This window comes from Hordeum vulgare, chromosome 5H (genome assembly GCF_904849725.1).
Source record: "Hordeum vulgare subsp. vulgare chromosome 5H, MorexV3_pseudomolecules_assembly, whole genome shotgun sequence".
NCBI classification, from domain to species: Eukaryota; Viridiplantae; Streptophyta; class Magnoliopsida; order Poales; family Poaceae; genus Hordeum; species Hordeum vulgare.
Window position 1 is genome coordinate 579,267,657 of NC_058522.1, and position 23,336 is coordinate 579,290,992.

At 46.0% G+C, this 23,336-nt stretch overlaps 1 protein-coding gene across 1 annotated transcript; it reads left to right on the forward strand.

Moving 5' to 3' along the window:
- The first annotated feature begins 1,954 nt into the window (after positions 1–1,954).
- LOC123397425 (aspartokinase 1, chloroplastic-like) lies at positions 1,955–10,960 on the forward strand. The gene is made up of 13 exons (XM_045091962.1): positions 1,955–2,116; positions 2,194–2,282; positions 2,380–2,420; positions 4,063–4,217; positions 4,603–4,698; positions 5,562–5,683; positions 8,819–8,828; positions 9,544–9,648; positions 9,750–9,833; positions 9,926–10,051; positions 10,178–10,294; positions 10,435–10,499; positions 10,663–10,960. Exons 1-13 carry the CDS (start codon positions 1,973–1,975, stop codon positions 10,958–10,960), a joined length of 1,452 nt encoding a protein of 483 aa, XP_044947897.1. The 5' UTR covers positions 1,955–1,972.
- Positions 10,961–23,336: the final 12,376 nt, after the last annotated feature.

The following is a 23,336-nucleotide window of genomic DNA, read 5'->3' on the forward strand; positions in this document are numbered from 1 at the left end:
TTTTACTACAATGGTTGCCGCCCACGTGGAGCATGGGCACGCGCCGCCGTAGGGGAGTAGGCCATGCTTACCGCGCGCAGACGACCGGAGGAGTCAACCTTAAGAAACATTCCAATGACCGGTGCGGGCGGCGCCGCGAAGAGGTCACGCTCCAAGGAGCGAGCGCCACGCGAAGCTTACAGCTGTGATGCGAAGTACAGGAAAGGCTCAAAGAAAAAGACATGGCTGACGAGATAAGATCTAAACAAAACTCAGGATGCCCTAATGGAACGATTGGATGACGACCGGCCGAAACAATTGGGCCGGTGCAACGGCCGCACATTACTGCCATTATGCCAATTTTGATTACTTTGCCGAACGGGCTTTGGATTTTTTTTACTGTTTTAACTTTTTTTTAAATATGAGCACAAAAAGAATCAGATTTGAAAGCATTTCACGATCTGACCTTTTTAAAAACATCACAAGCCGTGGCGTTGCTGCCCCACTATGCAACACCTGTCTACCATGGCGTTGCAGCCCTACAAGGACACGCCTGTCTACCGGTGTTTTTTCTTTTTTGCAACGCCAGTCTAATGTGGCGTTGCAGACCCATTGTGAAACGCCAACAGTGCTGGCGTTGCAGACCCACTATGTAAAGCAGCGACGACATCCAGCCAGCCCACGGCGTGCTGCCAGCAACATGTGTACTGCTGAAACGTCATGGATCATGGCGTTTCACGCGTGGCCTGCAACGCCACATTAGACTGACGTTTTAATGGGTCTGCAACGCCACATTACACTGGCGTTTGAGTGGGTCTGCAACGCCACATTAGACTGGCGTTTTTATGTGCGTCTGCAACACCACGGGCTCTGGTGTTTTAAAAAAGATCAGATCGTGAAATGTTTTCAATCAGAGTTCATTCTGTGCAATACTTTCATCCCATGTGTTAAAATCGTGAAAAAATCGACGCGCTTTGTAGCGTTTGCTTCTCGGGTCGTGCTCGGACACTGTGTCGGGCAGCTAGCTAGTGGGGGCGTTGCGCTCGGACGAAAGAAAATATATCTCGGACATCAAGTGGGGCCCAAGAAAGACCCGTCTGGTCGACCGAGCTTGTGTATAGACTATAGAGTGCTGCGCAGCAAGCTGCCTTTCTCCTCGCCCCCTACTCGACTCCATCCACACACAAAAAGCACGCGCTCCTCATCGTTGAAGAATTGGTGCCGATATGATGACGGCCACCGCTACCGGCGAGCAGCAAACCCTGGCGGCCCAGCTGGATTCTCTTGAGCTGGCCAGCCTTCTCCGGCGCAGGGTCGCCGGAGAGCCATTCCATCACAGTTTCATCCACGAGACTGACGCCTACTCCGCCTCTCCAGCGGACCTCGTCCGCCGGCACGCTACGGGGACCGACCAAGGCGACGGCAAAGAACTTGCATGGTACTTCTGCAGCCCCGTCGCCCCTGGGAGGCGAAGGCGCCAGGTCGCCGGCGCCGGAAAGACGTGCTGGCACCCGGAGACGGGCAAGAAGACAATCCTTGGCCGAGATAAGAAATCGGTTGGGGCGTACAAGCGCACGCTCTCCTACGTGTCCAAGATCAAGAACCCGCGTGGTGCCGCAAAACCATTCAGAAACACAAGGCTGGGTTGGTGCATGGTCGAGATTGGGCTCGAGCAGCCGGAGGGCAACGGCTGCGACCAACAGCTGCTACTCTGCAAGGTGTACAAGTCTCCTCGCACGGATCCGGAAACGTCCATGGAAGCCAGCTCCGCCAGCGGACAGGACGTCGGTCCGGCTCCCAAAATTAGTGTATCTGAGCCTTCTGATGGTGGAGTGACTCAGGACGAGTCGCCGCCACCACGTGATTCGGGTGTCCGGAATCCATCTCTCCCCAACACAACACGGGTCCCCTTTGTAGGCCGGGAGGGAAAATGCCAAGTAGAGTGGCTATTGTGAAGAAGGCCAATGTCGCGGCGGTTGGGGCGACCGTCGTGATGAAATTCGGTAGGTCATCAATGCCGTCGGCGGAGCGGATCAAGGAGATGGCCAAGCTCGTCCTCAACTTTCCCGCCAAGGGCGGTCAGATTCTGGCAGTCGTTCTGTCCGAAATGGGGAACACTACCGACAACATTCTAGTGGTAACATTTTTTTTACCTGTCTGTTAGCTCAACTAATCCATTCCCTGCTAAATGTGCACATGGTGCCTGCTGTGTAGGCCGTCTGTAAGGCGCTGAGGTGCGAGGACCAACAGCAAAAGGCAAGTGAAATCCACGAGTTCGCAATCTTAAAGGAGCTCTACCTCAGGTACTATGTTTTGTTTTATATACTTCGGTTATTTTTCTAGAGTGCACATAACAGTGCTGATATATATAGTTCCTCTGCTTCGTTTTGCTATGCTTAGGACGATTGACGAGCTTGGATTAGACAGGTCAACTGTTTCAGGTATGCTACTGTTGATTACCATCTCGGCACATAAAGCCCGTACAATTAAACTTACATTGTATGGATGGTAATGACATACTTATATGTACAATATGGTCCCACTTCGTTCAAAAGTCTGAAGAGTATGTAATGAGTTTGAGATAAAGGCAGGGCATATTCCAATTGGCTTGTGACTGATTTTCACTTCCGATGTTCCTTCTGTTCCGATGCATCTTATCAGTTTGTCCTCCCCTTCATGTATGGATTTCTGAGTTCTGACCAATATACTTTCTTTGTTTCTACACATAAGTCTTCTAAAAGATTTCATTAGAGGTCTACATACGAAGCAAAACGAATGAATCTATACTCTAAAGTATATCTATATAGTATATACACTTGTTTGTAGTTCATTAGTGAAACCTTTAGAAAGACTTATATTTACGAACGAATGAACTACTTACCAGCGTTTTGGTTACCGGGCGGTAAATTCGGATACCGTCCGGTATTCGCGTTTCTCGCTACCCCATGAGAAAGCTGCGTACCGAGCAAAAAAATTTGAATTTTTTGAAAATTTTGAATTTGAGTGAGGAGTGAATGGTTAAGAAAGGTTGGAAATCAACTAGAGCATATAAGTAGTGGTGCATTGCTGGTAAGTATGATCTTGCGCAACCTGTAGGTTGCATTGCAAGTTCGAGTCTCATACTTGAAAAACTCTTGTGTGTTTATCCTTTTTTGCTTAATGTCTTCAATAAAAATTTAAAAACACAATAGGAGAATCGAACACGACCTCATGTAGGTTGTGGAAGGAGGTGGAGAAGCAGCCACTGCGCCAACACCTTGTTTGTGTACTACTTGAGCTCCACACTAATATATTCCTAACCCAAAAAAGTTTGAATTCAAATTTAGTTTAAAAAATTCGAGCGGTATTTTCTCGGAATTTTACGGTAACCGCGATTTATCCTTTTTTCTGGCCCACCCTCAGTATTTTCTTGGGATTCGGTAGTCAAAACAGAGCTACTTACTACTATATACAGTACTTCTATAGTGTGACCAGTAGGGAACAATATAAAAGCCTCTGGTTTGCTGCATCAATTTTCAGCCTGTGGTCATTTGAAAAATAAATCCGGCCTTTGGTTGTCGTCATCCGTCCACGATCTTTTCATTAGAGCGCTGCCCTCTTGCGTGTTCAACAAAAAGACAACTTCTTTGAAGATATTTTGATTAGCGGTTTCACTCTATGTTCTTTTTCTTTTGCAAGAACGACTCCGCTCTAGTTGGTTTGACCTTTTCTCCCCTGCATACCACCATTTTATATCAAACAATATAGTATAGTTGTCTTGTTGCAGTGGACGCAAACTGTGATGCACTTCGCTACCAGAGCAGCATCATTTCAAAGATTCTTTTCTGCGAATACCATCATTTCAAAGGTTACAATGGAATAATGGCCAATCGTCTCACAATGGATGCTACGCTGGCTAATGATGATAGAAATACTATCAAAAGAGATGTGATAACTCATTGTTTAGCATTTTTTATGACCTACTTTGTTTCTTTCCTTTTTTTTATGCTTTGTTGGGGGCTAAACTCGCGTTCCTTGGTTTTTGGTGAACATACTCCCTCCGTTCCATAATAACATTGCCTTTCTCATTGCTAACCTCAATAGGTCCATTGGATACGTTGGAACACCATCTTCAACACGTTGTTATAACCAAAGAGTTGAGTCCTACCACACGAGATTACCTTGTTGCCTTTGGTAACCGCACGTCTACAGAAATGTTTTATGGTTATTTAAATAAACTTGGGAAGGCGCCATCACAGGTACATAATTTTAGGAAATGCAGTAATTTACTTGTTTCACTGAACCTTTCTTTACCTGAGTTTGACAAAATCTTTGTTTTCTTTTAAACTTTAAACCTTTTCTTATATTCCTATTGTCCCCCCAAAAAATATGCGTGGACATGTGGAAGATACTGCAATTAGATAAGAAAATTTTGAGGAAAAAATTACATTTTTTGGAAAGTTTTATCCTTTTTGTTGCCATATAAAAATAATCAATAGGTTACATGAATATATATTTTTCAAGATGATTTCAATAAAGTCAAACATTTTGTAGTTTTGCTTTTATATTTCTCTTTCCGTATTTGATTTATGGAGATGTGCCCTGCTTGTCAGTAAACTGGTAAACATGTGTACAAAATTTCAGGAATGGGAATTGCGTGATGTCACTACTTATGGAAGGGACAATAGTGACTTGACGACGACTACCATTAGCAGAGCCTTGGGAGCAAGAGAAATACAGGCATGTTCGTTAATTTTTTATAATTACCTGCTGAAATCTGGTTTTTCCAGAAAATTCTTTACGGCCTGACCATGCTTCACTTTTGCCCTCAAACAATAACCAGCGACTGTCGCTAGTGGCATCGGAATCCCTGCAGTAAGGTCGATTTTTTTTTAAAGAAAGAAAGGGGTCTCCCCCTGCCTCATTTTATTAAACGAAGTAGACCGAAAGTACATCCAATCAGGCATGACAAAAAGCGGACATCTCCTGAAAATCAGGCTAAAACACCATAAGACCAACCAGCACCTGAAACTCTGCTACAACCTTTAGTAAGGTCGAAAATCATACGATCATAACTAACAGAACCTTGAAATCGTAGATTTTATCAACTACTTCCTCCGTAAAAAAATATAAAAGCATTTAGATCATTGAAGTTACAAAAGGAGTAAGATTGTAGAATCAATCCACTCAATTTTGATCGTCGTAATTTAGGCAATCTTACCTGAGCACCCACCCTACAGAGGATGTGCCTCGAACTTGGATAGCGGGAGCACACCTTCACTTGCTAGCTAGTGAGTAGACGCAAAAGCTACAAATAATCCAGCAAGAAGCTTTGCAATTTAATTTGATAGTAGGCTTCTTCCACAGAAGTTGTCCATATATTAAACCAAATACTTTATCTGTCTGGAAATACTTATCATAGAAATGAATATATCTAAATGTATTTTAATTCTAGATACATTCATTTCTATACACTTGTGCGACAAGTAATTTCGGATGAAGGAAATAGGTTTTAAAGCTACGAATAATGGCTTGTGTCGTGTCATCAACTGTGCTCCTGATTCTAGTATAATTCCAACTAACTTTCCTTAACAACATAATAGGTTTGGAAAGATGTAGATGGTATGTTCACATGTGACCCCAAGGTTTGTGCAAATGCGAAGCCACTACCCTACTTGACTTTTGACGAGGCAGCCGAACTTGATTACTTTGATGAGCAGGTATTGTCCTTGTGTTTCTTTGATTGAATTGCACTTTTTACCCCTAAATTTCACGTTTGTGACATATTCCTTATTTAACGATTTTTTTAATTTAGACTCAATTTAGCCAAATATGTGCTAAACTTTACCTCATTTCATCCCTAATAATCCTACATCTAAGTAAAGACCTACTTAAACTTACATAAACTTCAAAATCTACTTTTCTCTCCCCTCTCCCCCTACTTAAATTTTTGACGGGTGGGCTCGGGCCGCTTTTTCTTTCAATCAAATGATGTCAAGTAAGCTCTTACGTAGGTTTACATACCCCCCCCCCCCCCCCCCCCGACACACACACACACACACATGCCGTTTTTCCTTTCAATCAATTGATGGCAAGTAAGCTCTTACGTAGGTTTACGTACACTGTTTATGTAAATGTAGCCAAGCCCTTTTATCACCCTCCGTCACGGTTTAGAAGACGTGCATGGAAATCTCTAGAATTTAGGTGGTTATTGATTGGCTGTGAAATGAGTTGAAAAATAGCATTCACACTACGCATGCATATAGAAGTAGTACAACGCAGTATTAATTAGCTGCTAGGAATAAATGCAATGCGCCTTAAACCTTGTCTAGTGTGGAAATGCACGTAAATTTAACTGTGTCTTCTAAACCGTGACGGAGGTATACAACATTTGCACGCTACCATAGGTAAAAATGGTTAAGAGCAAGTACAATAGTATAGCCAGCTGCTGGCTATAAGCCATTGCCATGTCATCTATAGCTCACCTTATAGCCAACATGTACAATAGTTCATTGCAAAAGTGTACTACTTCTTTATTATATGGTCCACCTTTCATACTCACAAAATGCCTAGAAGCACGTGCTAGAGTTGGCTCTTAGCTAAGAGCCCGCTTACCTTCTCTCCTCTTCTTTTTCCTCTAACTAAATAAAAATATATTAGTTTATTCTTTATAGCCAGCTGACTCAGCTCTATTATACTTGCTCTAATAGCCTAATCACATCTATACATGAGCATCAAATCATTATAATTTAGAGATAACCTGTGAGAAACAATGCATTGAGCTAGTAGTCTCCTAGGTTATTAATGCTCCTATGATAATGTGCGAAAGAACGATGCATTGACAGACCTTATCGCCCCCTCCCCTCCCACCCGCGCCCCGAAAATTCTGTGCTGACTATGCATTCCACATACGCATTTTTTTCCTTTCTTTCATTTTTCTATTGGTTTGTTTGGACCGAATCAAAAACCAGGCGTGTCGCATCTACCCATGTGAACCGCACGCTACCACTCCCCAAAACCACACACCGCATCAAACCCGCACGACCCATCGACGACCTCGACCAAGAAAAGAGAAGGGAGAGATGGAAGCGGTCTAGGCCACCAGCCCACCATGCAGTCGGGCTCCTCGAAGTCGCAGATCGCGGCCCAAGCGGAGATGGTGGAGGCTCGCAGTTAATCCCTTACCGTGAACAGTGCTGACAAGCGAGACGACGCTCCTCTTGCTCCATCTCTTGCGCCGGCTCCGACCACCGTCCAGGGCGACCTCCTCTAGTTACGTGCCTGCCTCCAGCCGCGGAAGACTAGCCTGGGGATAACTAGCTCGGCCATGTCGAGCAAGGAGGGCAGGTCTTCCGCCGGATCCACCGAGCTTTTGGCGCAAAAATGGAACCGCGGCCTTCCGGTGATCACCGGAGACAAGGTGGGAGAGGTGGAGGAGGATCACACAAGAATTTCAGGCGCACAAACACCTCCGATCGTTTTTTTCTTGTATTTCTTTCAGCACGAACTCAACTGCCTCGCTGATTACAAACGCACCCCACTCGGGTTTTATACCCAGGGTAGCGAGCGGGGCACGACCCGCACGCCCTCCCACCTCCCGAGTCCACGATCGTGCCCGCTCCCGTCGCGGCTACCGCGTGCAAGAACGTGCCCGGCTCACGCGCGGAGCCCGCACCAGATCGCCACGGGAGACCCGGTCCAATACGTCTACCAGCTAGACCTAAACCCACGCACCCAGCGCACCGCACGGACAGACCCGTGCTCGCACGCACACACGCCACCACGTCCGACGCGTCCCAGCTATGCACACAGGCGCTCCCGACGCGCCCGCTGTGGCTTATGCCCCCCCCCCCCCCCCCCCCCCTTAAGCCACAGCCTAGAGGAGCCCGTCGTCATTGTTGATGCCGCCTTGAATGCCCGCGCCCGACGCTGTGACGTGTCGCCTGCTTGCCGTCACCTGAGTTGACGCTGCTGCTCCTATCTTCATCGTCGCCACGACCGCGGACTCGATATGGCGCGCTGATGCCGGTCGCCACCGCCACGAACACGACCTAGCACGCGGACGCCGGTCACCATCGCCGCGGACACGACCTGGCGCGCCGACGCCGGTCCCCACTACTCGCCGCGGGTCGTTGTCGTCATGCGCTTGCCGCACACGTCCACCTCCGTCGCGCTCGTCGCGGACTCACCACGTGCCGCCTCCACGTCTGCCATGGCAGCCGCATCGCCGCACACCTCCATAGGCCGACACGCGGCCCAGAGGAACTCGAGATGGGATCCTCCACCCCCTCGGCATGCTCCTTGATGAACTCGAGGAATCCATCTAACACATGGCGGATGACACACTCAAGAACCTGTCGGGATCCACTGACCGATCATCGTGTTTGCTTGCGGCATTTGGAATGACGAAAGGCGACCACTGAAGTCGGCTTACCGTGGGACTATAACCGACATGGAGGAGGTGTGTTCCTTGGATTTCCAGGAGAATGTGGCAGAAGCGGTGCATCTTTTCAACGCCTGGATCGTGGATGTCTCGAGGAACCCCATCAAGGATGTTGTCTCCCCACGCTCCCTTCAACCGAGTACGGATGGTGTGCTCGCGAGCACCATATACTTGAAAGGCAAGTTGGAAATGTCATTCTATGAGAGAGACACAAGGGATGGATCGTTCCACCGGCTTGACGGAACAGCCGTAGATCCACCCTTCATGTGCAAATTTGATCTCGACTTCATTGCTATCCATGACGGGTTCAGGGTGCTCAAGTAGCGATGCAGGATGACACAACAAGTTATCAACTATATCCATGGAAGATAAACTTCAAGAAACACATGTGACAGCCTGAAGAGTCTCGTCGAGGAGGTACCCTCATGTCCTGTCTTCTTGCACGATCACCTAATAGCGATGATGATGTGGCACAAGGGAGTTGCAGACGGCACACACTTCACTACAACAGACGAACAAATAAGACAAGCTTTTATGGACCTACCATTAGACAATTGATGCCACCGTGATGGCGTGTCATGGCGCACTTCAAAGTGTTTATCGAATATAAGGGGAGGTGAGGCTCGATTTCATGTGGTCTGGTTTTGTGATCGTGATCATTTCATAAAAGGGCTATAAAAGAACAACGGAAACATGGTTTGAGGCAGCTGTTCACGATCATGCAGTTTTTAGGAAATAAAACGGGGTGGATATGAGGTATTTTTTTCCCCATTGCAATGCAGGAGCATTTTTGCTAGTAGCAACTAAAGTTGTCACCTCTTGTGAATTGAATTCGCCATGAAAAAACGTTCAGATTTATCGGGATCCCTTTTTTTGCTTTTGTTAGATGGGTTCGGTTTGCTTCTGTAAACAAATCCGATGAAAAACCAGAAGAAACAAATAAGCCGCTGACGTGGCATACACACTCAGCACAAAAATTGGAATACAAATAAAATGGGATAAAATGTGGCGCAGGTTTTGCAAAAATGAGTAAATGTGCTATTGGAGGTACCTTGCGATACTTCCTTGCTAATTTAGCGCGTGTGATGTTCTAGTATATACTGTACTTATTAGTGACTTACATATATAAACTTTTGCATCAGTTAATTGAACAAGCTATGGAATGCGACATGTCAATTATGGTTAAGAACTCGTACAACCCTCAAGCACCTGGTACGGTAATTACTAAAACAAGAGACGTCAACAAGGTTTGTATGATTAATTCCTCTATGTGTAATGATTATTGTTGGCACTTGACTGTAAATGATTTATTTTTTCTTTTTGCGGATTGACTGTAAATGATTTTCAGTGTACATTAACCAACATTGTGTTGAAATCAAATATTACCATGCTGGACATAAAGAGCAAAAGGATGCTAGGCCAGTCCGATTTTGTAGCAACGGTACTATAGCAACAGACTTATGTCTCTTTTGCTTATTTCTTTAGTCATATATACTTGGTTGTCTGATTATGTTCATTGTGCAGGCCTCCTCAATTGTCCAGTGTTTTGGGTATTTGGGCATCTCTGTCGATTGTGTTGCTAGTAGCAAGGGCAAGATGTCATTTACACTAGTTCCATCAAAACTACTGAGTCGGGAATTAATCCAACTGGTAAACAATTGACTCGCACTCTATTGAATAGTTATTTGCCAAAACATCCTCTTTCGAACCTGCAATTTATAACTAATAAGTAAAACGGTGTTCCTTGTTCGTTGGGCCATTCAAATAATGTGGCAGGAGGTTGATAATGTAGTTGAAGAGCTTCAAAAAATTGCAGTTGTCCATCAACTACATGATAGATCAGTCATCTCGCTAATAGGGAACACACAGATGTCGACATTCATTCTTGAACGGGTAAGAATCAACTGAACTCTATGAGGTATATTGAAAAAAATGAACCTCGATTTGTCTTGGCAAGATTGAAGATCCATGTTTGTTGTTTTGCAATGTTGATTATTTTTATCGTATCATTCTCATCTGTTGCTGCATGCCAGGCGCTCAATGTTTTGTCAAACATTAATGTCGCGATCGAGAAGATCTCCCAAGAGTCATCCATGGTATTTCACTTCCACAAAAAGTTAACATGATTTTTTTGTGTGTGTGCAATATTGGAACTTTGGTCCCCTTGTCCGATGCTTTTTATATGCTTCAAATGAATCGTGCATATATTGCGGGGTCGAACTTTGGTGAGTGACTGTGCGAATTGTTCATGAGCAGGTGACCAAGGTTTCGTTGGTGGTCCATGACAGTGTGGCAGAACACTGTGTGCAAGTCCTCCATGCAGCATTCTTTGAGTTTGAGAATGGCGTCATGTCACCCGTGGCAGCCGAGGCTCCACCTGGCCCTGGTCAGGAAAGGATGAACCCTAGTGTTCTCGGGGAAAATGGTATTGGAGGGAATAGAGGACAGCTCCACACTCAAAGTGAATTCAGCGATTCATTCAACCAGATGCCTCATGCCACCCGTCGGAGTCGACAACTACGGGAGGGATTTGTACAACTGGTGGGGTTGGAACTCTAACGAGACGGAACTGTCTGAGTGGGTGGAGCATGGCAGCAGTGGACTTGGAAGATCTCATGATCAAGCTAAGGGTTGTGTACATATTGCTCGGGGCGAGATAAGTAGGGATCTCAGCATGCAACGTCTCCTAGGAGACTTCCAAGATACAGGTTTATATCCAGGTTCAGGTCCCCTGGCCGAGAACTTCCAAACGTAGATTTTTATCCAACTCGTCCAGACCCCCGTGGAGGGCAATAGCTCAATGTCCTGCTATAGCGCATTGTTTTCAAGAAAAATATTAACATCAGAGTCCAACCAGATGGGTTCTGGTTCTAGGCTTCTAGCTAGGTCTTGGGCTACCTCCATCTGTCTGAAATGATATATGTATATTATACTTCCAGAGAGTACTATTGGATGTAACGAGGGCGTCACCGCGATTGCCAACAGACTGAACTAATGTACTTTGCAACTTAAAACCTGAATTTACGGTGGACATGGACAACTCCACAAATGTGAATACTAAACTATCCATGAACACCTGTCGCCTACGTACTGCTGTCTTGGAGCCATGGCGGGGGGTGATGCATTTCTATATGGCTTTCTTTCAACGACGGCGAGCTCGTGAGCGGCGTCCGGTGTTTTTGCTACTACCGCCATGAATCAGGACTCGGTGAGTAGCCTAAGCCAGCGCCTCATATACGATTTGGTGAGGAGGACGGGTAGGAAACGTCAGGTGAGACCTGTACCAAGCCACCGAGCATCTGGTCCACGAGCACGGCTGATTCATGAAGGGGCGGGAGATGGGCTTGCGGAGATGCATGCGCGCGACGGCGGAAACAATGAGAAAGAGAACGAGTGGATCGCATCAATTCATCTGACAGGTTGAAAATATCTTCCCAAATTGCCCTCTATTCTCATATACTGCTCGCATTAAACGAGCAGTGCACGTTCTAATGCTAACCCAATTCAGAAAGTATACATCTCTTTGAAACGTTGGATCTACAGGAACGAACGGCCAATATTCATTTCATGGTACCATAAAAGAGCTCTATTCTATTGATTCGACGTAGCTATTTCTGTCATATCCTGATTTTGTGTAACCACTCCCCCTTCTTCCCCCTAAAAGTTTCAGTAACATGTTTTCAAAGTGAACTAGAAATAAAAAAAAACAATTCAAAACGTTAAACCAAGGTATACACATGGTACTCATCCCACATTCATTGCTACCCGCAATAATGCGTGTAAATAAATCTCCAACTACATGTACAGGGACAAATGTCCGCCCCGCTAGGGCAGTCTCATGGCGATCATCTACGGAGAGTGGATCTGACGGGCAAACACCCAACCCTGTGATCACCGGTGCTAAAGAGACGAAATGATCTGGAAGGAGATGGACTACATGACCATGATTCGCTCATGGGCAAATAAGGTAAGTGTGGACAGAAGGGCAATGGAGTGTTGAAACATATTGCCCGTCTTCCTTTATTAGTTCGGACTTTTGGATGAGTTGACTGGAGCATGAATTCAATATGGTATCCGAGTCAAGAGGTTTTGAATTCAAGACCCTAGGAAGATCCGAAGGTAATTGTCATGGATAATTATATAGAAGCTTTGAGGCAGAGCAAATCAGGCGATCAATTGGGGGTGGGCGTGGGGGTGCGAGCGGGGGGGGGGGGGGGGGGGGGTCGAGCTGGACGAACAAGAATTTTAGATTGGATGAGGATTCCAGAGGGTGATCTGGTATCTGAAACTAAGGAGATCGTTGGTCTGGCCACTGAGGAAAAAGAAGCAAACACGGAGGAATCTCCCAAATCCATGGCAAGCTATAAGGAAACTGATCAAGGTGCGGAGTTGACAACAGAGAAGGCTGACCAAAAAAAAATTCAAAGATGATTGGAAGGACTGGATATCAGATCTCTCGGGAAACAATGACATTCAGGGTGAGAGGGGGGATTTTGCGACAGAAGGGGCAGAAGATGGGCGTTCGAGAGGATGCGAGTACGGATCAAATCATGTGTTCATTGTCACACCCAAATATTACCTGCAAATTTTTAATGGAAAAGCTTAAGCATGTCAACCCATGCAAAATAAAATTAAATAAAATAAAAAATAAAAAATCAAACAACAAATGTTACCTTCAAATGGTACACTTAGTTTTGTGTTTTTCACATATGAAGCACTGCCATACGTTTCGCATGAAAGTTGGCAACTACACTTGTTACACTAACATAAACATCCACAAAATAAATCAGAATTTATAAAATTAATTTGCTGTTCACCAAAGAGCATATGCTTCCTAGATCCAAAACTTTGCGTCGCAAAGTCTGAATACAGAGTTATACATTGAGCTGAGAAACTAGAGTCTGAATCTCAAAGCAATACGAACTATGGATGCTTTAGCACCTCATGGGACGAGGAAGTTGATTCTTAGTCACAAACCCTTGTTTCATGTGTGATGAATAATTGATTGCTGGCACTAAATGGGATTAATGTGTCTTAAATTGTGGGGCAGAGGGAGTATTTCAGTGCTAACCAAGGATTCTAGCCCAAAACAGGGCCGGACCAATAGTGATACAAAATGTGTCATCTGCACATGACCTGTAATTTGAAAGAGTCCCAAATTTTATCTATAAATCTAGTAGTATTTCTTAAAAAAATCATACTCATTGGAATTGGACCTGTGTTGACCAGGAGTTGGATTTGGGCCTGAGTCGAGGCCATCAAGCACAGGGGCTTAATCGATATCCCCCCCCCCCCCCCAAAATGCTATAATATGGAAACGCTATCATCGGTCAAAAGGGTACCGTCACTATAGGAAATATGATCGTCTCGTCGTCTTCGCCTCATCAGATCGGTCGTATTTAGGTTGTTGCCGTTGTTGCCTTCATAGCTTCCTCTCCCAAATTTCAGAGCCATCGCCTCATCAGATTGATCCGTGACCAACTCTAGACTTCAGGTGCTTAGCGAGTTCTCCTTTCCGATTAACTTCGGTTCGTATTCCTAGTTCCGAATTTCCTAGTTAACTTTTGGCAGGATCGTTACTTCGTTAGAGATCAATATTTACCTTCTCGGTTAAAGATTATAGTGTAGCAGTTCAACCGGACAGAATCCAAAATTAGATGAGTTAAATGGTTTGTCTAATATCTAGACATTGACGCATGATCTTCAATTAATATATGCTATTTTATAATTTTATTTTATTTTATTTTATTCAATTTGTTTATCTTGTGTTTCAATAATACAAATTTGCATCATCATGGAGATTTGTCTGGTTCCTATAATTGCTCATTATTTTTTTTGTGAGATAGGGCCTCGTTTTTTAGTTTCGCATAGGGCCCTGGATTTTACCAGCCCGGTCCTGGCCCGAAACCGACCTACAAAATCAAAATGGCAACAGATGCCAGGGAGTGTGCAGGCCTCTTAACCCCTAAGAACTGCACAACCATCCAAACCAAACTAACATATGCAGCCCTTGTTTTTACCTGTTGCTACACATATACTGGCACTAATTTGTAGATGGTTTGGGTGGTTGAGTAAGTATACAAACTCACGGCGTACCAACAATAAATGTTATGTAGGTCAAGTATTTCAGTTTAAGGGCCTCTTTGATTCATATGATTGTAAAAACGCAGGAACAGGAAAAACGTAGGATTGGAATGGCATGTTAATTTGGATCCCTATAGGATTTGAGTTTGTTTGATTGTGTCACAGGAAAAACAAAGGATTTCTTCAAAGAGGTTGGAGTGGATGTTAGAATTCCTGTGAAATGTAGTAAAAATGAGACCTTAGGAAAAAAATCCTACAGGATTCAATCCTACTAATCAAACGAACAAAGCAGAAAAAATTCCTAAGGATTTTAATCCTTCAAAGATCCTATAAAAATCCTTTGAATCAAAGATGCCCTAGGGGGTTTGTTCTATGCAATGACTGCGAAAGTCTCTCCCCCTCCCCCCCCCACGTGGCTCCTAGGGACGGCTCGGGTGGACATCGCATCCACCGCCACCGGCCCCCTTCCACCCTCCGCATTCAGCCTGGTGGCGTGCGGCGGCAGGACCTGGTCTTCGATAGCTCGCAGTGGGGGGAGCGCCCCGCCTGGTGGGCTCTTGATCCTTGCGGCGCCCTTGCGGGATGTGGCGAGGCTTCGTGGTCCTTAGGTGCGGCGTGAGGGTGGCAGAAATGCAGAGCGCGGCACGGGGCACGGGCAACGGCGCTGTGGGCCCAATCTGGGTCGTGTAGGGCCTGCTGCGTGTGCGTGCGGGGGTGGCGTGGAGCTCGGCTGGTGCGCCGGTGGTCGGCTCTGGCGCGTGGAAAAGTAGAAGTTCGCTGTTGGCGTGCAGCGGCCGAGCGGATCTGGCACGGGAAGGTCACGCGGCGGAGCGAGGTGGGTGTGTACGGCGGTCGACGAGGCGGTGCAGGGTGGCGCAGGGCGCGGTGCAGAGGCCTTCGTGCAGTGCGGATCTGCTGCAGGGAGTGGGCAGGGGGGCGCCGATGCGCTCGAGGTGTGGTGGCGGGTGCAGCCAGTGGACGTCGACCATGAGGATTGTGTGTTGTGCAGTGCTTCAGATCTGTTCGGATTCGGGGGTCTGGTGGAGCTCCGGTTGAAAGCCCAGCCATGACTTTCGGTTGGTGCCGGCAACAGCGGTGCCATGACGTCGTTCCCCTTCTTGAAGGCCTTGACGTGGAGCTTCATTGCACGACTCTCCGAGAGAAATCTCTTGCTTCAAATGGTCGAAACAGTGATGTCGGCGTCTACGTCATTTCCTTCTTTAAGGCATCGCCTTCGAGAGTCAGCATACTACAGTTTGCACGGATCTCTTCGTCGTCGGGGACAGTGGACGTCGGGGCGGCGGCTCCATGTGGTTTTTGTTTGTGCGCCGAGATGGCGATCTCACGAACAATGTGAGTGGCAGCTCTATGAGGCGGGGCTCTATCTCGACATTGATTGGATGGCATCCTGGTCCCGCTTGGGAAGTAAGGGTGTCGGCTCGGTCGATGCGCCCCAGAGGGGGCGGTCTGACTTTACATCGAGGTGCGGCTCCAGATGTGGTGCAACGTTCATGGTCTGCGAGCGGTTGACCTCAGCAGTGTGGGTTGCAGGCAGCTGGGTTGTGCGGTGTTGCTTCTCGAGGGGAGCGGTGGTATGTCGGGGCGGCGGCCCCGAAAGGCGGTGTCGGTTGTTTGCGCTGGGCACGACGAAGTGGTGGATGTCAGGGCGGCGGCCCTGGGAGTATCACTATGACGTCCAGACTTCTGTGGCAACGATGATGGTGGGAGCGAGGTCGGCGACACAACAATGGTTGCGGTAGTCGGCTCTTCTTCCGCGTTTCCATGGTAGGTATTGCCTCGGATTGTTTATTGTTGTGGGGTCGAAGCTGCGGCGGCGGGGCCCTATGGTATACGATGACTTGCTGAAGGTAGCACGTTCGGCGATCTTCTGTGCCTGATTTTATTCTTGTGAGTTCTTCCGCGGCGTCGGCGCAATAAGAACTATGGATGCTTTACTGCCACGTGGGACGAGGAAGTTGATTCTTAGTCACAGGCCCTTGTTTCATGTGTGGTGAATAATTTATTGCTGGCACCAAATGGGATTAATGTGTCTTAAATTGTGGGACAGAGGGAGTGTTTCAGTGCTAACCAAGGATTCTAGCCCGAAACCGACCTACAAAATCAAAATAGCAACAGATGCCAGGGGAGTGTTGTAACGCCCAAAATGCGATCCTATCCTTATTTTGGCACGAGGGCCTCGACAGGGATAGAAGTGCATCTCGTCGTTTCGCAAGAATGGATATCGTTACAAATACATGTACTGAAAAGATGAGTATATGGAATTGACTTACACTCGCCACAAGCTACATCAGAGTCACATCAGTAAAATACATAAACATCACGAAGAAGAGCAGGGTCCGACTATGGACGAAAAAAAGATAAAAGAACGACGTCCATCCTTCCAAATATCCTACGCGTTCCCCCCTGTATTATGTTGAATTACTCCTCGGGTAGCGCTAACTCCCTATGTTTTTCAGTATTAACAGAATTAATATGTTGGGCAAATATTGTTGGGGAACATGGTACAGGAAACAAAAAATTTCCTACGCGCATGAAGACCTATCATGGTGATGTCCATCTACGAGAGGGGATTTGGATCTACGTACCCTTGTAGATCGCACAACTGGAAACATTAAGAAACGCGGTTGATGTAGTGGAACGTCCTCACGTCCCTCGATCCGCCCCGCGAACCGTCCTACGATCCGTCCCACGATCCGCTCCGATCTAGTGCCGAACGGACGACACCTCCGCGTTCAGCACACGTACAACTCGACGATGATCTCGGCCTTCTTGATTCAGCAAGAGAGACGGAGAGGTAGATGAGTTCTCCGGCAGCGTGACGGTGCTCCGGTGGTTGGTGGTGATCTATCTCAGCAGGGCAGCGTGACGACGCTCCCGAGCACCGCAGAAATACGATCTAGAGGGAAAACCGTGGAGGTATGTGGTCGGGCTGCCGTGGCAAAGTTGTCTCAAATCAGCCCTAATACCTCTATATATATAGGAGGGAGGGGGAGGGACCTGCCTTGAGGCTCAAGAGAGCCCCAAGGGGTCGGTCGAACTAGGGGTGGAGGAGTCCACCTCCAATCCTAGTCCAACTAGGATTGGAAGGTGGAGTCCTTCCCTTCCTTCCACTTCCCCTTTTTTTGATTTCTTTATCCCCTGCGCATAGGGCCTCTTGGGCTGTCCCACCAGCCCACTAAGGGCTGGTGCGGCACCCCTAAGGCCTATGGGATTCCCCCGGGTAGGCTGCCCCCCCCCCGGTGAACATTCGGAACCCATTCGTCACTCCCGATACATTCCCGGTAATGCCCGAAAACTTTCTGGTAATCAAATGAGGTCATCCTATATATCAATCTTCGTCTCCGGACCATTCCGGAAACCATCGTGATGTCCGTGATCTCATCTAGGACTCCGAACAACATTCGATAACCAACCATATAACTCAAATACGCATAAAACATCGCCGAACCTTAAGTGTGTACACCCTGCGGGTTCGAGAAATATGTAGACATGACCCGAGGGACTCCGCGGTCAATATCCAATAGCGGGACCTGGATGCCCATATTGGATCCTACATATTCTACGAAGATCTTATCGATTGAACCTCAGTGCCAAGGATTCATATAATCCCGTATGTCATTCCCTTTGTCCTTCGGTATGGTACTTGCCCGAGATTCTATCGTTAGTATCCGCATACCCATTTCAATCTCGTTTACCGGTAAGTCTCTTTACTCATTCCGTAATACAAGATCCCGTGACTTACACTAAATCACATTTCTTGCAAGGCTTGTGTGTGATGTTGTATTACCGAGTGAGCCCCGAGATACCTCTCCATCACACGGAGTGACAAATCCCAGTCTTGATCCATACTAACTCAACGGGCACCTTCAGAGATACCTGTAGAGCATCTTTATAGTCACCCAGTTACGTTGTGACGTTTGATACACACAAGGCATTCCTCCGGTGCTAGTGAGTTATATGATCTCATGGTCATAGGAATAAATACTTGACATGCAGAAAACGGTAGCAACAAATGACACGATCAACATGCTACGTTCATTAGTTTGGGTCTAGTCCATCACATCATTCACCCAATGATGTGATCCAGTTATCAAGCAATAACACCTTGTACATAGTCGGAAGACCTTGACTATCCTTGATCAACTGGCTAGCCAACTTAGAGGCTTGCTAGGGACAGTGTTTTGTCTATGTATCCACACATGTATCTGAGTATTCATTCAACACAATTATAGCATGGATAATAAACGATTATCTTGATACAGGAATTATAATAATAACTTATTTATCATTGCCTCTAGGGCATAATTCCAACAGTCTCCCACATGCACTAGAGTCAATAATCTAGTCCTCACATCGTCATGCGAATTACATTGTAATAAATCTAACGCCCATACAGTTCTGGTGTTGATCATGCTTTGCCCGTGGAAGAGGTTTAGTCAGCGGGTCTGCCACATTCAGATCCGTGTGCAGTTTGCAGATATTCACGTCCTCCTCCTCGGCGTAGTCGCGGATGAGGTTGAAGCATCGTTTGATGTGTCTGGTCTTCTTGTGAAACCGTGGTTCCTTTGCTAAGGCAATGGCACCCGTGTTGTCACAAAACAGGGTTATTGGATTCAGTGTCGGCACCACTCCAAGATCCGTCATGAACTCCTTCATCCAGACACCCTCCTTAGCTGCCTCCGAGGCAGCCATGTACTCCGCTTCACATGTAGAATCAGCTACAATGCTTTGTTTGGAACTGCACCAGCTTACCGCACCCCCATTAAGAATAAATATGTATCCGGTCTGCGACTTAGAGTCGTCCGGATCTATGTCAAAGCTTGCATCGACGTAACCTTTTACGGCGAGCTCTTCGTCAACTCCATATATGAGAAACATCTCCTTAGTCCTATTCAGGTACTCCAGGATATTCTTGACCGCCGTCCAGTGATCCACTCCTGGATTACTCTGGAACCTGCCTGCCATACTTATGGCCAGGCTAACATCCGGTCTAGTGCACAACATTGCATACATGATAGAACCTATGGCTGAAGCATAGGGGACGGAACTCATATGCTCTCTATATTTATGAGTTGCTGGGCACTGAGTCTTACTCAATCGCGTACCTTGTAAAACTGGCAAGAACCCCTTCTTAGACTGTTCCATTTTGAACCTCTTCAAAACTTTATCAAGGTACGTGCTTTGCGAAAGTCCTATCACGCGTTTTGATCTATCCCTATAGATCTTTATGCCTAGAATGTAAGCAGCTTCTCCTAGGTCCTTCATAGAGAAACTTTTATCCAAGTAATCCTTTATGCTCTCCAAAAGCTCCACGCCATTTCCAATCAGTAATATGTCATCCACATATAGTATTAGGAACTCCACAGAGCTCCCACTCACTTTCTTGTAAATACATGATTCTCCAACCACCTGTATAAACCCAAATGCTTTGATCACCTCATCAAAGCGTTTATTCCAACTCTGAGATGCTTGCACCAGTCCATAAATGGATCGTTGGAGCTTGCACACTTTGTTAGCATTTTTAGGATCGACAAAACCTTCGGGTTGCATCATATACAACTCTTCCTTAAGGAAACCGTTGAAGGAACGCCGTTTTTACATCCATCTGCGAGATTTCATAATCGAAAAATGCAGCTATTGCTAACATGATTCAGACGATAATCAAAAAATGCAGCTATTGCTAACATGATTCTGACGGACTTAAGCATCGCTACGGGTGAGAATTTCTCATCGTATTCAATTCCTTGAACTTGTGAAAAACCCTTTGTCACAAGTCGAGCTTTATAAACGGTCACATTACCGTCAACGTCCGTCTTCTTCTTAAAGATCCATTTGTTCTGAATAGCCTTCCGGCCTTCAGGTAGTACTTCCAAAGTCCACACTTTGTTTTCATACATAGATCCTATCTCGGATTTCATGGCCTCCAGCCATTTGTTGGAATCCGGGCCCACCATTGCTTCTTCATAATTCGCTGGCTGATTGTTGTCCAACAACATAATTGATAAGACGGGATTACCGTACCACTCTGGAGTAGTACGCGGTCTCGTCGACGTGCGAGGTCCGATAGTAACTTGATCCGTAGTTTCATGATCATCATCATTAACTTCCTCCTCAACCGGCGTCGCAGCGACATGGGTTTCCCCTTGCCCCGCGCCACCATCCAGAGGGATGAGAGGTTCGACAACCTCATCAAGTTCTATCTTCCTCCCACTCAATTCTCTCGAGAGAAACTCCTTCTCGAGAAAAGCTTCGTTCTTAGCAACAAACACTTTTCCCTCGGATTTGAGATAGAAGGTATACCCAACTGTCTCTTTTGGGTAACCTATGAAGACGCACCTTTCCGCTTTGCGTTCTAGCTTTTCAGGCTGAAGCTTTTTGACATAAGCATCACATCCCCAAACTTTAAGAAACGACAACTTTGGTCTTTTGCCATACCACAGCTGATATGGTGTCGTCTCAACGGATTTCGATGGTGCCCTATTTAAAGTGAATGCAGTTGTTTCTAATGCATAATCCCAAAACGATAACAGCAAATCAGTAAGAGACACCATAGATCGCACCATCTCTAATAAAGTACGATTACGATGTTCGGACACACCATTACGCTGTGGTGTTCCAGGCGGTGTCAACTGTGAAACAATTCCACATTGTCTTAAGTGAGCACCAAACTCGAAACTCAGATATTCACCCCCACGATCAGACCGTAGGAACTTGATCTTCTTGTTACGATGATTTTTGACTTGCCCATGAGGCATGGTTCGCACGTGTCAAGTGAATCAAAGTCAAGTGACTCTAAAAGTCAATCATTATGGAGTTTCTTCATGCGCTTTACACCAATATGAGCTAAGCGGCAGTGCCATAAAAACATGGCGTTATCATTGTTAATTCTAACTCTTTTGGTCTCAATGTTATGTATACGCGTATTATCACTATCAAGATTCAATATGAATAATCCTCTCACATTGGGTGCATGACCATAAAAGATATTACTCATGGAAATAGAACAACCATTATTCTCTGACTTAAACGAGTAACCGTCTCGCAATAAACAAGATCCAGATATAATGTTCATGCTTAACACAGGCACAAAATAACATTTATTTAAGTTCATAACTAATTCTGATGGTAACTGAAGTGAAACTGTGCCCACGGGGATTGCATCAACCTTGGAACCATTTCCCACACGCATCGTCACTTCATCCTTCGCCGGCCTTCTCTTATTCCGCAGTTCCTATTTCGAGTTGCAAATATGAGCAACAGAACCGGTATGGAATACCCAGGCACTACTACGAGAGATGGTTAAATACACATCAATAACATGTATATCGAATATACCTGATTTTTCTTTGGCCGCCTTCTTATCAGCCAGATACTTGGGACAGTTGCGCTTCCAGTGACCCATACCCTTGCAATAATAGCACTCCGTTCCAGGCTTAGGTCCAGCTTTGGGCTTCTTCGCCGGATTGGCAACAGGCTTGCCGCTCTTCTTTGAATTACCCTTCTTTCCTTTGTCGTTTCTCTTGAAACAAGTGGTCTTATTCACCATCAACACTTGATGCTCTTTACGGAGTTCTGAATCTGCGACTTTCAGCATCGCGAATAACTCGCCGGATGACTTATTCATCCCTTGCATGTTATAGTTCAACACAAAGCTCTTATAGCTTGGTGGCAGTGATTGAAGAATTCTGTCAGTGATAGCCTCTTGTGGGAGTTCAATCCCCAGCTCAGCTAGACAGTTTGAGTACCCAGGCATTTTGAGCACATGTTCACTGACAGACGAGTTCTCCTCCATCTTGCAAGCATATAATTTATCGGAGGTCTCATACCTCTTGATCCGGGCATTCTTCTGAAAGATAAACTTCAACTCCTAGAACATCTCATATGCTCCATGATGCTCAAAGCGACGTTGAAGTCCCGGCTCTAAGCCATACAAGACTGCACATTGAACTACTGAGTAGTCCTCCTTGCGTGCTAACCAAGCGTTCTTAGCATCTTGGTCAGCCGTGGCGGGTGGTTCATCTCCTAGCGCAGCATTAAGGACATAATCCTTCTTCCCAGCTTGCAGGAGCAACTTCAGATTACGAGCCCAGTCTACAAAGTTGCTTCCATCATCTTTCAACTTAGATTTCTCTAGGAACGTATTAAAATTCAGGGTGACTGTCGCGTGAGCCATTGATCTACAACACAAATACTTTCAAACTGGACTTACACTATGTTCAAGATAATTAGAGTTTAACTAATCAAATTACTGTCTAAACTCCCACTCAAAAAGTACATCTCTCTAGTCATTTGAGTGGTTCATGATCCAATTCCACTAGCTCAAGTCCGATCATCACGTGAGTTGAGGATAGTTTCAGTGGTAAGCATCCCTATGCTAATCATAGCAACTGTATGATTCATGATCGACCTTTCGGTCTCATGTGTTCCGAGGCCATGTCTGCACATGCTAGGCTCGTGAAGCTTAACCCGAGTGTTCCACGTGTGCAACTGTTTTGCACCCGTTGTATGTGAACGTTGAGTCTATCACACCCGATCATCACGTGGTGTCTCGAAACGACGAACTGTAGCAACGGTGCACAGTCGGGGAGAACACAATTTCGTCTTGAAATTTTTGTGAGAGATCACCTCATAATGCTACCGTCGTTCTAAGCAAAATAAGGTGCATAAAAGGATTAACATCACATGCAATTCATAAGTGGCATGATATGGCCATCATCATGTGCTTCTTGATCTCCATCACCAAAGCACTCACACGATCTTCTTGTCACCGGCGCCACACCATGATCTCCATCAACGTGTTGCCATCGGGGTTGTTGTGCTACTCATGCTA